This window comes from Nyctereutes procyonoides, unplaced genomic scaffold (genome assembly GCF_905146905.1).
Source record: "Nyctereutes procyonoides isolate TBG_1078 unplaced genomic scaffold, NYPRO_anot_genome, whole genome shotgun sequence".
In the NCBI taxonomy this organism is placed as follows: Eukaryota; Metazoa; Chordata; class Mammalia; order Carnivora; family Canidae; genus Nyctereutes; species Nyctereutes procyonoides.
This window is the reverse complement of record NW_026575139.1, coordinates 24,829,035-24,844,959: the sequence shown is the minus strand read 5'-3', so window position 1 is coordinate 24,844,959 and position 15,925 is coordinate 24,829,035. Positions and strand designations below refer to the sequence as shown.

Here is a 15,925-nt window from a genome sequence, read left to right as displayed (position 1 = left end):
ATTAAGGGTGTGTTAGGGGGAATAGGGTCCTCATTGCACTGAGATGTGGACCAGAATAAAAGCCACCATACACTCAGAGGCTCTGGACCAAGAAGGGAGGAACAGATGCCAAGTCACACACCAGGATCTCCGGAGTTTTCTGGAAGAGCTGAGAGAAGTGAGGCAGCAGACGGGGACTTCTCAGCACAGTCCTGGGATAGGCCCTGTACTATTCAGTACATGCTTACTGAGCTTTTCCTTGTGTCCAATGAGCACTTGCCACGACTGTCCCTTCCCTCAGCATCAAGGCCAAACATGTATGGAGCACAGAGAACAGGCCAGCTCTTGAACTAAACATTTAACTGGAGTTATCTCATTTGTCTCTTACAACTCTGTGATGTAGAGACTAGTATTAGGCACATTTCACAGGGGAGGAAACTGAGGCACAGAGAGCATAGTAAGCACCCTGCCCACAGCCATATGGCTAAGTGGTGGAGCTTGCCTGTAAACCCAGGTAAGTCAGCATAATCTCCAGGGTGTGGATTAAAATGATGGCTAAATTTACCATGTGCCAGGTTCTCTATTCAGACTTGCCCATTTATCTGGAGCACGAGCCCTGTACTCCAGAGCCAGGCTACCTGGATTCTTATCCAGGCTCTGCTGATTCCTGGATGCATGACTTGGATAAAGAGTTAACCTCATTTGTAAAGGGGGAGAAAGATCAAATCTAGCTTATGGAATCATGAGGATAAAAAATTAACAATATAAAGTCTTGAATAGTACCAGACCATGGTAATAGCTAAAGTGTTATTATTATTAATCCTCAAAAATAACACTATAGAGATCGTTATACCCATTTTATGGATGAGGCTCTATGGTAGAAGAGGAACAGTCTCTTGCCTGAATACACAGAGCTGGAATTCAGATCCACAACTCCTTGGATTTACCAGAATCCCAAACATATGCTTTTTTTAAAATATGTTATCCATTTATTCATGAGAGACACAGAGAGAGAGAGAGAGAGAGAGGCAGAGACACAGGCAGAGGGAGAAGCAGGCTCCATGCAGGGAGCCCGATGCGGGACTCGATCTCGGGACTCTAGGAGCACACCCTGGGCCAAAGGCAGGCACTAAACTGCTGAGCCACCCAGGGATCCCCACCAAACACATGCTATTAACCTCAAGTATGTGTTTGGTGGTGGTTACGGTGGGGGAACCCACCTACCCCCTCCTCTACAGCCACGGGACACCCTCTGCCCTGCCCAGAATAATCTCAGCCTCTAGGCCTCTGTGCTAAAATAAAAGGAGAATTCAAAGAATTCTTCAAACCTTCTTCCCCAGTGTGAGCCTTCAGAAGTCCCCAAAGCTTGTGTGTGTGTGTTGGGGTGACAATGGGGGCGAGCCAGTCTGGGAAAGCTGGACAGTCTTCCAAAAGCCCTAACTATAAACAGGATCCAGTCAGCCCACACTCTCCAGCGCTCCTCCTCAGGAAGGACCTCAGGCAGGCCCCCAGCAGCTGCCTCCACAAATATATAAACACATAAATCCTGTGGCAGAGCTGGCAAGGCCACAGAAGGGAGGGCAGATACTAAGACCAGAGGAAGGGAAGAGAGCCCAACGTCTGACCTTGCCAGGGTGGAGTGAGGAGTTGGGGCTCCACCAATGACCACTCGGGTGGCTCCCAGAGGTCCAAGGACTGGACAGGGACGAAGGGGCCTGCCGAGCAGACAGACTAGTAGGTCCCAGCAACCCAGGATTCTGTGAGAGGTGGCAAGAGGGGGCTGAGGGGTGGCCTGAAGGGCAGGGGGGCAAGGGCTGTCCCTCCATGCCCATGAGCAGTGGGTCGGACCCACAGATTTCTGGCAGATACTACGAGGCCAACTGAGTCTCCCCATGGTTCTAGCACTAGACTTCATTCTTGGCTGTGGGGGTAGGTCACACACCCCTCCTTGTCAACCCCTCTCTCCTCCTGGCCAAGGAGACACCCCACATGTGTGAAAGTGCTAGGAAAGAGTCCCGAGCATTCTCCGAGTGTTGGCACTCTTGGCTCCAGCCAGGAGGGCAGCTGTAGGGAGGGGGAAGGAAGATACTAACCATGGACGGGGGGGGGGGGGGGAGGCAGGAGAGCCAGCTGACAGGGTGTGGAGCCAAGAGCCCCACATTCTCCACAGCCAACACCCCACTGTCCACGTGGTTCTTGTTAGGCTCTTTAGCAGCAAAATAGCAACAAGCAAACAGCATCAGGCCCAGCTAATTAGCACACAGCCCTTCAGTGGCCAAGCCAACATCAAGTGGGGAAGGCTAATGCCCACTGGCAATTCCTCCGGGAGAGCTGCCAGCCTGCGTGCCAGGGTAGGGGGGGGGGATGACCCGGGGAAAAGCAGGGCAAGAGGACCGGGAGAGAAATACGGGGGCTGAGGACTCCCAGGCTGGAGTGGGATTTGGCAGCACACTGGAGCATTCCCAGGCTGGGGCATGGGGGTACACACACACACACAACACACAGAGCACCCTGGAGCATCCCCAGGCTGGGGCACAAGGGTACACACACACACACACACACACACACACACACGTTGGTTCTGACAGTATGCAGATTCACCCAACCTTGAGTTTCCAGTGTCAAAACCTCAGTTTGGCAGAGACTAACATGGGGAGAACCATGAATGATGAGTTAGGAAATCAAGAACCTCCAGGGCCCCAGGGCCCGAGGGCCGGGAGCCAGGTCCTTGCCCAGAGCCCTGCAGCTGGTGAGGAGCCCACCCCCTCTGAAGCCCACCGTGGTCCAGCTTCAATTCAAATCTCAGCCACCCTCTCTGCCAAGTTCACTGAAACATACCACCCTCCTCCCCATCTCCAACCCCCATTCCGTCCCCAGGCCTCCAGAGTGCCCCAAGGCTACTCAAAGTGTGGTCCCTGAACCAGCAGCAGCAGCCACCTCTGAGGGCTTGTTAGAAACTCGGACTCTCCTGTCCCACCCCAGACCTGCTGAATCCAAATCTGTGCTTTAAATTAGACCCCAGAGGAGTCGTGGGAACACCCAGATTTGAGATAGGGCCCCCAAAGCAGATCTTCCTATGACTGACCAAACTCTGCTCAGTAGCTCTGCTCTTTAGCGCTGGCTGGAATTGCCTGCTGGGCTTCAAAAATATACCAGGGCCCAGGCTCCAGCTCCCAACTTCAGGGCTTCTCTGAGCACGAAACCACTTGGCTACCCACAAGCCTGGCTTCTCTGCCCAGGAGAACTGTTGATTTTGAGTCTTTGATCCCCCTCCAGTGAGTTTGTGACCGTAAGCAAGCCACTCGAGGCACACTGTCTTCATCTTTATCATTTTGAAGGTAAGTGTCTTTCCCTCATCTCTGCCACCAGCCACAGAGGGCCTGTCCTCTGAGAGCCCAACTAATCCAGGCTCCCTGAAAAGGAAAGAATTTTCAGGGGGAAAGATCTGCTTTGCTGTATGTTTCTGGGTTTAGGGTTTTGGTTTTTCTACCTTGGAGACCCTTAGAGAGACCCAAGATTCTGCTTTAGTTTCACCGTCAGGCATGGGAGAGGGTCAGGGCCATGGGGTTTGAAGCAGAACCAAGAGCTTGGTGAGTCAGCATCTCCATCTCCACAGAAACAGAAGCATCCCCATCTTGTCCCCATCTCATCCCCATTGCAGGAGGTGTCAGAATCAGAGCTGAGGGCGTCCATCAGGGTTGGGAGCACCACAGGTTTCGTCATATATCCAGACCATTAGCTGTGAAACCCTCACATTGGCTAGGGCCTGGGGCTTGTCGTTGGGCAGGAAGGGGTTCTGGTGAGACCAGTCCTCACAGCCAGGCAGGAGTCTTCATAGCCCGGCAGAAGGTAGCAGCAGGGGCGGTCAGGCGGGGCTCCTGGGCCAGCCATAAAGGTCTAGGGAGCTGACGAGGGCTCAGGAGGGGAGCCCTGGAGTGTGAAGGAGAAAGAGCCAATATCTCTTTTCACCTGTGAGGATTCCAAATTCTAGAAGGCCCTGGCTCACCCAGGGTTGGGAGCGAACAAACCCTCACAGGGAAGAGTATGGGATTCAGAAATAAAAATGCCTGATCCAGCCCCAGCTCCAGGGCTTAGAGTACTGTTAACTTGGCCATGTTTCCTAATCAACCCAAGACACAGCTTCCTTGTCTGTAAGTGGGAATGATTACTAAATACCCACTCTGTAGGATTACTGAGAGGCTTGATGATGTACATGAAGAGCTTAGCACAGTGGTGGGCACAGAGCAAATGCTCAGCTGTCAACTACTAGTAGTAGCAGTAATGGTAGTAGTGGTAATGGTAGGAGTAACCATTCCTAGGTCACAGGTGTAGAAAGTGAGCCCCGGAAAGATAAGGTAAGAGATCTGGCAGCAGGGTATAGTGATTAAGAAGAGGGACCCTGGGGACACCTGGGTGGCTCAGCGGTTTGGTACCTGCCTTTGGCCCAGGGCATGATCCTGGGGTCCTGGGACAAGTCCTACATCGGGCTCCCTGCATGGAGCCTGCTTCTCTCTCTGCCTGTGTCTCTGCCTCTCTCTCTGTGTCTCTCATGAATAAATAAATAAAATCTTTTTTTAAAAAAAGAAGAGGGATCCTGGAGTCAGATGACCTGGGTTCAAATCCTACCATTTCCAGGCCATGTGACCTATCTGTGCCTCAGTTTCCTTCTTTGCCAAATGGATAGTGGTACTCCCTGCCCCATAGGCCATGTAAAGTGGACTTTGCATAAAATGAGTGCTGCATAGGCATTGGCTGTTGTTGTCACTGCATCTGCCCCGTGAGTGGAGGCTTGGGCATGGAGGCCCTGGCTCTTCCTGTCTCCTGCTCCTTGGTTTCCACATAACTAAGATGACTACTCTCTCTTTTCTCTCGCCTGGGCCAGGCTGCCAGCTTCAGAGTGGTCTAAAGGAAGACTGCTCCAGACATGGGATCAGAGCCTCCTCTGATAGCCTCATCCTGGCAGGATGCCTGACAGAGGCCAGGACCAGCGGGGCCAGCGGCCAAGGCAGAGGTGCAATCCCACAGCACACAATGTGAATGGTGCCCCTAGCAATGTGCGATGCAGAGGTTCTGGAGCCAGGCATGTTCTGCAGACTACAGGTGTGTGTGGGCACCCAAGGGACCCTATGGACTGGGCAAGTGGGACACCGACATGGTTGGGCAGCAGGAGGGGAATGCAGGAAGCTTTGAAAACATGAGTGGGGACTTTTATTTGAGAGTTGTTTTCAGCTGGAGGCCTTTTTGAAACCCTCTCCTATCCACTACCTGTTACCTCCATTCTGGAGAGGCAGACTGGGGAAGACACCTCTGCTCCAGGTCCCTGAGTCCCTGGGCCTGGCCAACCTCAAAGGAGAGAGGGTGAGAAGGGTGGATGGGCAGAGGCACTCACGTTTGATACAGTGGTTGGTGCTGTTTGCTGTTGTCCATCCTGGGCAGCACTGTCCCCCGCAGACATTCCTCCTGTGGGGTCAGCAAAATGGGGTCAACACAAGGGTACTCAGAGTGGTACAATTTCCAGAGCTCCTTTGAGGGTCCCACCCTCTACAGGCAGAGCCCAGGGGAACCCTGCCGGACTGGCCAGACCGTCCTCCTTCTCTAGGGAGTCCATGTGGCCCAGGGGCAAGCACATTATGATCCCGTAGATCTAATCTTGAGTCCTGACTGTCATTCTCTGAGTGATCTTGGGAAACTTCTCTCTGCATCAGTATGATGAGGTAATAATTCCTAATTGGGTTATTCTCATGATTGAATGAGAGACAGAATATCTAACACAAAGAAGGCCCTCCCTGGGACAATTAATGACAGTGATCATATAAATGAGAAAAACGTTAAGTTCAGAGAGTTTCAGTGACTTGTCGAGGCTCAGCAATGAGCAAGTGCCAAAGCCAGATTCAAACCTGAGTTTGCCCACCTCTAAGTCATGGTCCAACCCTACACTGCCTCTCACCAAAAAATAAGCACCCATGGTCCTTGGCCCAACAAAAGCTGGCTCTCTAAGGGAAGCTAGAAAACACACATAAAACAGCCTTAAGATATGCATCACCTGCCAGCAAATGCACACTGCAGGAGCCTTGGCCCTTGGGCAAGCTGGTGTGTGGTGCAGGCGGAGACAGAGAGACTTGGGGTGAGAATTTCTATTTAAGAGGGGCTTAACCAAATTATGCAAAGAGCCAAGATGTCCATTGACAGATGAATGGATAAAGAAGATGTGAGATATAAATACACACAATGGAATATTACTCAGCTGTCAGAAAGGATGAATACTTACCATTTACACTGATGTGGATGGAACCAGAGGGTATTATGCTGAGCAAAGTAGGCCAATTAGAGAAAGACAATGATCACATGGTTTTACTCATATGTGGAATATAAGAAACAGCGCAGAGGATCATAGGGAAGGGAGGGAAAACTGAAGGGGAAGTCATCAGAGAGAGAGAAAAACCATGAGAGACTCTTAACTCTGGGAAACAAACTGGGGGTTGCTGGGCGGGGGGAATGGAGTAATTAAGGAGGGCATGTGATAGGATGAGCCCCAGGCATGATATGCAACTGATGAATTACTGATCTCTACAACTGAAACTAATAAGGTACTATATGTTAGCTAATTGAATTTAAGTTTTAAAAATCCTTAATAATTCTAAATTTTAAAAAAAGAGAGGCTTGAGGTGATGAGCTGCTAAGAAGATGAAACTGGGGACTTGGGTTAAGCTGCCTCTGCATAGTGCACACACTCCTTCTGTTTGGGCAGGGAACTTACTTTATGGGGGCTAGTCCTTCCCCAGCTACTCCTTGGTGCCTGCACTGAGGGCCCCCACAGGAGATGCTGGTCTGTAGTAACTGCTGGGGTACTCACCCAATTCACCCAGACTTCACTCACAGGTATGTGGTGAGGCCCCTGTAGCACCAGCAGCTTTCACCAGCCTCGACTCTCCATCTAAAGCCCCAAATCTCTGGACCTGGATAACTTCTTTAGAAGTCTGGAGAAGGGCCTTCTGAGGGCCAGGGCCTGGGCCTGACCCTAGCTTTTTGTGGATCCCATTATTACCATCAGAGATTGTCTACTTGAGCACTCACTGAAACAGGGCAAGTGGGGCAGCAAAATATGAGCCGGAGGAGCAAAGTGCAGGACAGAGAAGGGGGCCCTTCCTGTAACCTCTGTGGACAGCAGAGTGAGCATCTGGTCTTGTTTACTAGTTCATTTGACATTTGAGTGGACCCCAAAGCTTGTGTGGTTTCTGGAGCCTGACAAAACATTCAAAATAAATTCCTGCAGCTTGGAAAAGCCGAAGCTCATTTTTAGTTCCGTGGCCCAAAGTTGCGGGGAGCTGCCTCCCAGGGAGCTCCCAGAATGTCCTCCCAGCCAAAAGCTGTGCCATCCTGGCCACCTCGAAGCTTCTCTGGACGGCTGCCTTCTGCAGCTTCCTAGCTCTCATCAGGACCCAAGTCACTGGCTTCTGAGCCTCATACCCAGGCTTTCTGAGGGTACACGCCAGTGGAAGGGGTGGGCTTACAAGCCCTTGGGGGTACTGACGAGTCCTGTTATAGGCCTATGAGGTCTTCAAAAGGAATCAGACTGCATGCATGCCCTGAGAGTTTTCTAAGAACTAGGGTCTGTTTGTGCCCAGATAGAACAGACTGAGGGGCCCTCTCGGCTGGGAGGTCATGGCATGGATCCCAGCCTCAGGAGGCCTCCTAAACCAGCTGTCACCCCAGATGCCCTCAGGACAGCTAACTATAGGAAGCGGCAGTGAGCCCTGCCCCACTGCCCTATGGTGGCAGAGTCTCAGGGCTCTCGGGAACATAGTGAGGCCTGGTCAGAGTCAAAGGCTGCCAGGAAGGAGCAGCCAGGCTGGGGCTGGAGGGAGCACTCAAGAGATTCAGGTACCCAAGGTGGAGAGAACTCTGAGAGTTTGTTCTAGGCCCCTATTAGAATCTTGGGCAGATTCTAATCTGCCCAGGGAAGTGGGAGATGACCATCAGCAGGCTCTAGCTAACTAGAGAGAGCAGCTAAGTCTGACTAGCTGAGATATATATGACTCAATGCTTCTGACTTCTTGGAAGGTACCACCATGAGATCAGAGGAGCCCAACCTTCCAGGTGACATCTCTCAGCAAACATCAGCTCAGGATCCAGCATCGTGGTCCAAACCTTGGCACATCTGGCTAACAGCCTGGAACAGCTGCTGGTCCACCTAAGACCAATGTGATCATACTGGCCCTTCATTAAAAATCTTCCACAACTCTCTGTTGGCCTCTATGAAGCTGGCCAGGCCCCCACCTGCCCGTGCAGTCTAACTGTCCCCATCACCTGTCCTCTGTCTCCATGACCTTCCACAACCTTCCTCCAACGCTATAAAATTTGTAGTCTTGCAATGGCACCACATAGGGTCCCATTTTGATGCTTTGCTTAAACTGCTCTCTGCCTTTCCTCTCTTTGCCAATTGAAATCCTTTCCTCTCTTTGCCAGTTGAAATCCTTTGCATACTCCAAGACTCCCAGATCAGATGTTACCGCCTTGGTGTAAACCTCCCCTGATATATGCTCAGCCTTCCCCATTCCCCATCCACTGCAATCATTTAGTACTGATTGTCTCAGGTCATTGGTCTTATGTGGCCCCATCTTGACTATATTGAGAATTCTTTCTTATCCTTCTTTGGGTCTAACACGATGCCTGACACGTGATATACATTTAATACTTCTTTGTTTCACTTAATCCACTGTTTCCCAAATAATGGATGAGCCACACCCAGGTTAGGAAAGGAAGTTTTAGGTTTCCACAACCATAGCATTCAACAATGCGACTCATGTGGTGAGAAAGTTATCCGCTTTTCAGTTACCTTTCTAGCCTGATTAGATCAGTTAAAAAAAAAAAAATCTGAGGTTGGGTCTCCATGCCAGGTCCTTCCCCCAACACTTGCTAGTCTCTCTTTTCAATAGGAATAACACACCAGAGGGTTGAGCTTCCTAAGATAGTGGTGTCTGAATAGAATTTGAGAACATTTTCTTTTCATTTCAATTTTCCTACAATTACCTTCTTTTTATGACAAGTGGTACTATTTTCAACTATGATAGTGATACAAAGTGTCCTTGAAAAATGAATTTATTTGTGGAAAAATGAGCCAGTACTGTTTGCAATAGCAAAAAAAAAAAAAAAGTAAGTCATCTAAATGTTCAAAAACAGGAAAGTGGACAAACTGTGGCATATTCAGACAATGGCATAATATACCACAGTTAAAATGAATAAACATGGGCTGATTATATTAACATGGCTAAACTCAAAAATCTAAGGAGGAGGGGAGAAAGCAAACTGTTGGAAGCTGATACAGTATGGTATCACTTATCTGAGTTTAAAATATGCAAAACAATATTGTGTATTTTATGGAGGCATGCATCTGTAGTAACAGTGCAAAAACATACATTGGAATCATGAGTAAATCCAGGGTAGTGGTTAATTCTGGGGAGAGAGAGACACATTTTTAGGGGAGTTTTCAACTAAAAATATCAAAAGCAAAATATGCCCAAATATTAAGGTCTGAAAAATCTGAATGTTCGTTAGTTATATTATTTCCAATACCTTTTTGTATGTTTGTACAAACCCTTATGATATAAAATACTTTGACAGATAAAATACAAAATCATGCTATTTTAACAGTGTGTAAATTTAAAGAAAAATAATAGAACAAGAGGGAAAAGATCAAGGAAAAATTTTATGAAAGTATTAGCCTATGAGGCTATTTCAAGAAACACTGAATATTGTGAAACCATGGCTTAAAAAGTCCCCTATTGACCATAAATTCCATTAGTGCAGGATCTGTGTCTGCTGTGGTTACGATGTTCCCACACACTAGCACTGTGCCTGGCACATGGTTAATATATCTTGTGTGCAAATAAATCCCCACTACATGCACGTTGTGTGAGGACACGGGCTGTGTTGGCCTCTGCGGTATCTCCAAGGTCCAGCACGAGTGCCTGGCATACAGGAGGCTTTTCAAGTATTTGTTGAATGAATGAAGAATCCCCCGTAGTAGTAATGCAGTTCCAAGCTTCACCAGCAGGTGGCACTTGGTCTTTGGCCCTGAGGAACCCACTAGGCAATTGCCAGAGAGGTCAGCCTGGCCAGAAGCCATTAGCCAGAATGGGCCTGCGGAGAGGAAGCAGATGGACAAGATTGCTACTCAGCTGACTTGGAGTGGTTGGGTGCACGGCCAGAGGAACCCACCCTTCATCAAAGCTGCAGCAAAGAATCTGGGGGAGGAGCCAACCCCAGCATGTGATTCCATGTGTGCACCTGTGTATGACAGGTGCCTATGGGTAGCCCCCAGCCCATATCCTTACACACCTGTGCACATATACCAGCTTTATTTTGGTGACAATCTGCTTTGTATATCCCTGCCTCATTTCACAACTTCCACTCTCAACCTCCACTATTTTACCTTCCCCCAACTTCCACCTAAATGCCAATGATATAAGCTCCTCCATGATCTGGCCCAACCTATGCCTCCAGCCTCACTCCTATGGCTTCCCTGCACCAGGGTGTCATCCTGCCCCCAGGCCAGTGGCAACAGTGAAAAGCCCTCATCCTTGGGCAGTGCTACACCTCTGGGCCCCACTCCTGCCACCTCCCCTCTGCTTCTCCGCATACTGCCCATCAAGCCCCAGGGACTCGGGCTCCTCTGAGCTCCTCAGCCATAATTGTCCCCCCACTCCTTTATGCTTAATATGAAGCTTCCGTTACTAGTAAGCACATTCACTGGCACATATCTGTTCATCTCTCCAACTCTATTTTAAGTGAGTTGCATTCCCGGCAGGAACAATGCCTTTGTTTTCGAGCCCTCATCCCCTGTCTCAGGCTCTGCACACTTACTCTTAAGAAGCATGTATTCACTTGCACACGTCAGGAAAGGAAAAAAGCTGACACGTGGCTGGTGCTCCATTAACACTTGCTGACTGATCCTGTGTGTAAGGGACTTGGCAGTGCATGGGTCTACTCTCTGCCTGCTTTAAGCTGGGCCTTCCTGGGGCGGCAGGGAGTTCATTTGCTCATTCAACAGATACTTAAGGATCATCTACTGTAGGCAGGCACTGTTCTAGGCACCAGTAACGTAGTAATAAAACAAAGCCTCTGATTTCCTAGAATTGACATTAGTGTGGGCAGGGAGACCAGACCCAAAATGCAGAAACAGGTAAAGCACGTGAAGGGAGAGAGGGTGGGGCAGGAGTAGTCAGAGCCGACCTGTCTGAGCAGAGATCTGAATGAAGGGAGGCAATCCTGCTGAAACAGAAAGAGTTCAACAGCCCAGGAAAACCTGGAGTGGAAGGCCGCGAGGCGTGCGGTCCTCCAGTGTAGATCTGCGGGTGCAAGTGTCCTTGCTGCCCACTGGGACTCAACTCAACTGGGGAATTGGGCCCAGGCCATAAGGGGCTGCCAGAGCCCTTCCCAGCCTCTCCGATCCTGCCCTCCTCCAGCCCCGCACTGCCCGGGGCTCCCGTGCCCGCCATTCTGGAGACACCTGGCAAACTCCCGCAAGGAAAAGTGCCCCTGGGGATGGGGTTGCCCGGGAGCCTCCCGACGCTGCGAGGGCGCCCCCAGCGGGCGGCAGGGGTGCCGGGATGAGGGGGAAAAAAGCAAATCGCAGGGTTGGGTGAGACAGCCCTGCAGGTTGAGCGCGTCGCGCGGACACCGAGCTGCACAGGAGCACGCACAGACCCCCTCTCCCGCGTACCCACTGTGCCGCGGCCCCAGCGCAGGCAGGCTTCCCGCCCGAAGTGCCCTGGAGCGCACGCCCCCTCCCACGTCCCGCCACGCGCGGGCCCAGGCCGACCTGCGTCCCAGCTCAGACACTTGTAGCCAAGCTGGAGCTTCGCCGCCAGCCCCGTTCCCGGAGATGCATCTGCCTTGGCGCTCGGGAGCCCCGACGTCCTCCGCCTACCTGCGCTCTGGGCGCGCTCAACCGCTCTGGGGCCTCAGGCGCCTGGGACGCCCACCCCGCTGCCCCCTCGGGGCTCCCCTCGGATGCCCGCCGCGCTGCGGGTCTGCCGCACCGTTAGCGGTTAGCGGAGGCCAGGGAATGCACGGGCGCCTTGGGAAAGGATTTAACGTCAGGTCTCAGCGAGCCGGTCCGAAAGCGTGACGACAGTGTTTCTCTCTGCCCTCAACTCTCCGGAAATCGGTCAGATCTCCGAGCCTGAGCCTGGGGACCCCGGGGCTTTCCCTTGCAGTCCTGAGGCCGGGGGGTCGGGGAGGGGGACCAAGGGCACGAGCCGGGGGCCCTCTCCTCTCGCCTGCGCATCGCTCCTCTAATGAGCACATGGAAACCCGCCCTCGCTCCCCCCGACCCCACGCTTCCCTCTGCAGTGCTCACCCCGTCAGCCGCCCTCGCGGCGGGGTTGGGGGCGCAGCCCCGGGCCGCTGGAGGGTTCCGAGGCGCGGGAGAGCCGGGGCGACCCGCGCGCGGGCTGCGGACTGCTGCTGGCCCGCGGGGCTGCTCCTCCAGGTCTGCGCAGGTGGCTGGGCTCGCCGCGGCTGCTGCGCGCGGGGCGGCCTCCTGGCCAGCGCGTCGGCGGGCCTCCGGGGGCTCCCCCAGCCCGGCTGGGCCCGCTCCGTGGGCGGCAAGCCCGGCACTGGCGCGTCCTGCTCTCGGAACAGACTGTACACCTTGGCTGCAGACGCTGCGGGGTGACTGCCCCCGGGGCGGCGCAGCCGATTCGCGTCCCTGCCAGCCAGCTCGTATCTTCCCACCGGGTCCCTCTGAGCATGGCCCATGCCCACGAAGAGAGCCAGGGTGAGGGCCAGGAGGCTCCCACAGGGGTTCCGCGGGGCGCGCCCGGGGCAGCGGTGGGTGGTCGGGGGCCTCATGGCGCCGGGGGCCACTGGGGAGCGGCGAGCGGGGGGAACTGCCCCGGGGGCTTGCGGCGGCTGCGCTGCGCTCCCCCGGCGGCGGCGGGCTCCTCGGGGTCTAGGGGCTCCGAGCCAGCCTTCCCGGGGCGAGGGCTGCGCGCCCCGAGCTGGGTCCGCTCCTCTCCAGCCAGGCGCGCACCGCCGCAGCACCTTCGCGCCGTCTCCCCGTCTCTGCAGCCCTCCGAAGGGGAGTCGGACGCTTTTATTTTTGGAAACCTCCCCCTGTTTTTCGTCTCTTTTATCTACACCGTGCCCCCTCCTCGGAGGGACAGCTCAGCCCCCTCATTACGGGAGAGGGAGAGAGGAATTCCAGCAACACCCACTTTGGCACCGGGAAGCGAGCGGGCGGCGAGGGGGGTTAACCCGTGAGGAGCTGGGGGCAGCGCCGGGCCGCCCCGACGGCTGGCAGGGGAGACGGCGCCTGCCGGGACAGGGGCCCCTGGTCCCCTTTCTCTCGTCCTGCTCAAGCTCGAACTGCGGACCCGTCCCGCGTCTATCTCCTGCCCCTGCCCTCTGGAACGGACTCGCGGCCGGATGACCCAGGCTGCGGCCTCGAGGGTCTGAAGGAGGCCAGGAGAGGTGCTGAGATCCGCCTGACCCAGCCGGGCCTCGCGGCGCCCGCGCCCGGCCCCTCCGCTTCCCGCCCCGGCCACAGGGGGCGCCCGCCCCGGGGTCGGCTAGCGCGGGGCAGAGCCGGGAGGCGCGGGGAGCCCGGCTCCCTCCGGCCGGGGCCGGGCGCGTGAGCGCTGCAAGGTCGCCTGGGGGCTCGCGCCCTCTAGTGGAGCCGCCTGCGTCCTCGGCCACCTCGCAGCCGCTGCCCGCTGCCCGCCGCCCTCGCTCCTAGATCTTAATCCTTTTCCTGTTGCGTCAGGGGTCCAGGCTGGGCCTGAGGCGGTGATGGCGGATCCTGGAAGAGATAGCATCTTTTTAGCAGAGGTATAGCCATGGAGGATCTTGAATAAGGCCACACCAGGAAACAGCGTGTGTCCCCAAAGGGGATGAAATCCGGGCCTCCTGCTTCCAGCTCTCTCGGAAGCCCATTCTCTGGACTCCCTCGGGGAATTTCTCCAAGGGGTGGGAGGGGTGGGAGGGACTCCGGGAGTCTCTGATTGACCTGCTGTGTGTGCTCACACCCAGTACTGGCAGCGAGAGGGGCAGGGGTGCGAGAATGCTGATTGCCACCCATCCCAGTACCTCCAACAATGAGCTCATCATTCACACCATGGCCCCTTGCCCTAAAGCCTGAAGGCCTGGCACCCCTGCTGTCCCCAGTGCATTTCTGCAGCCTACTGTTTCCTAGAAAGGAAGAGTGACAGCAGGCAGGAAGGCACCAGTGGATAACTTCCCACACCACCAAAGGGTGGGCATAGTTAATACCCGACCCTGACCAACAAAGCCCTGGCGTGACTAGGCCCCCTCTCTGATCTATCTCCCCTCTTGCTCTGGCACTCACCACCTGCAGCCTCCTCGCTGCTCCTTGAACAAGCCAAGTTAATGCCCACTTCCCTCTCCCTGCAACACTTATCTCCAAGATGTTTTCCAGAATGAGCTCTTCATCACTTCACCTCTCAACTCAAATATCATTCACCTCCTGGAGTGGCCATCCCTGAGCCTCCAATCCAGAGCAGTCCTCCCACTTATAGCACAACACCCTGCTTTACCTTTGTTGCCCCAGTGCCTAGTTGAAAGCATATTTTTAAATTGCTTACCTGTGTATCTGACTTATTGAATGGACTGAATTGAAAGGGGACTATCAGGAAAGAGCTACATTTTTCATTCCTCACTGCCCTCAGCCATATTACGGTGAATTTCCCTTCTCCACCTTTGATGACCTCTTGAGTGGAGTCCTTGGCTTGCCCATCCCCACTGGCCACGAGAATAGTCTCATTTCTGTAATTAAGAGCAATTTTTAGGCACTAAAAATTCTAGTCCTGTCCAAATCAAAACTTCATCCAGTTTAATTAATCTTGCAACCAATTTAACACTCTTCCCCCTCCCCCATAGGCCTATCCCCTGGCCCAAGATCCTGTAGTGGAGAGGGTAGAACATAGTCTGCTTTTCTTTCCTTTTTTCTTTTCTTTCCTTTCCTTTTTCCTTCCTTCCTTCCTTCATTTCCTTTCTTCTTCTTCTTCTTCTTCTTCTTCTTCTTCTTTAGATCTACTTGTTTATTTGAGAGAGAGTGTGTGCAGGGGGAGGAGCAGAAAGAGAAGGAGGGTATCTCTAGCAGACCAGTAGCTGAGTGCAGAGCCTGACACAGGGCTTGATCTCAGGATCCTAAGATCATGACCTAAGCCAAAATGAAGAGGTGAACTCAACTGACTGAGCCACCTAGGCGCCTCTCACATGGTCTGTTTTTCTAACCTCCCTTTTCTACTGTGGTTCCCCTGTGTCAGGACTGGGGGAGAGGCATTAGGGGAAACATGGCAAAATCCTATGTGACAGGTGCCCTTGGCTGGTAGGTGCCAAGTGCTTGTTCTTTCATGGGCACATTCATGGGCTTTTGGGAATCTCTCTGTAGGACCTGCACCCTGCACTGCTGTCATAAAGCACTCTCTGGCCGGCTTCTTGCAGATCCCTGTATTACCTGCCTCTTGTGGGACTTACTCGTCCATGCTGGCAAACCAGTGGTGACTTGGCAGCTCCTCGCTCTGCCATAGAAGCCACTCTGGCCAGGATCCACAGTCAGAATTCCCCAGACTGGAGGTCCACACAAGTCTCTTCACTTATGCCCATCCTCGATATCTAAAGATATGTGTTGGGTTCTCTCCAGAACTTCCTTTTTTTTTTTTTTTTCTCCAGAACTTCCTTACTCTGCTCTGGGGCACTGGGGGTGCTTGCAACTTCCAGCAACTCAGCCAGCATCCATGGAAGGAGACTCCATGAGGAGTCATGCTAGTCTCCTCTTCTTGGAAGCCCCCAATCTCTATGATTGGTTCTTTGGGGCTTGGTTTGCACTGATGAGTGCCCCCAGGGGAAATCTCAGCCTTGCCTACTAATGCAACAGTTCCCTACCTCAACAATTTTCTTCAATCCCTTTCATGTATAGACT

At 53.2% G+C, this 15,925-nt stretch overlaps 1 protein-coding gene across 1 annotated transcript in view; it reads right to left on the bottom strand.

Annotated features, from left to right (window-relative positions):
- Positions 1 to 13,118, bottom strand: part of LTBP2 (latent transforming growth factor beta binding protein 2) — a 100,163-nt gene extending 87,045 nt beyond the window's left edge. Inside the window, exons 1-2 of the mRNA XM_055304567.1 lie at positions 12,341 to 13,118; positions 5,369 to 5,439 (exon numbers count right to left, since the gene is read on the bottom strand). Of these exons, the coding sequence (XP_055160542.1) occupies positions 5,369 to 5,439; positions 12,341 to 12,834 (565 nt within the window). The 5' untranslated portion in view covers positions 12,835 to 13,118. The remainder of the gene's footprint in view (positions 1 to 5,368; positions 5,440 to 12,340) is intronic.
- Between the last annotated feature and the right edge of the window lie 2,807 nt (positions 13,119 to 15,925).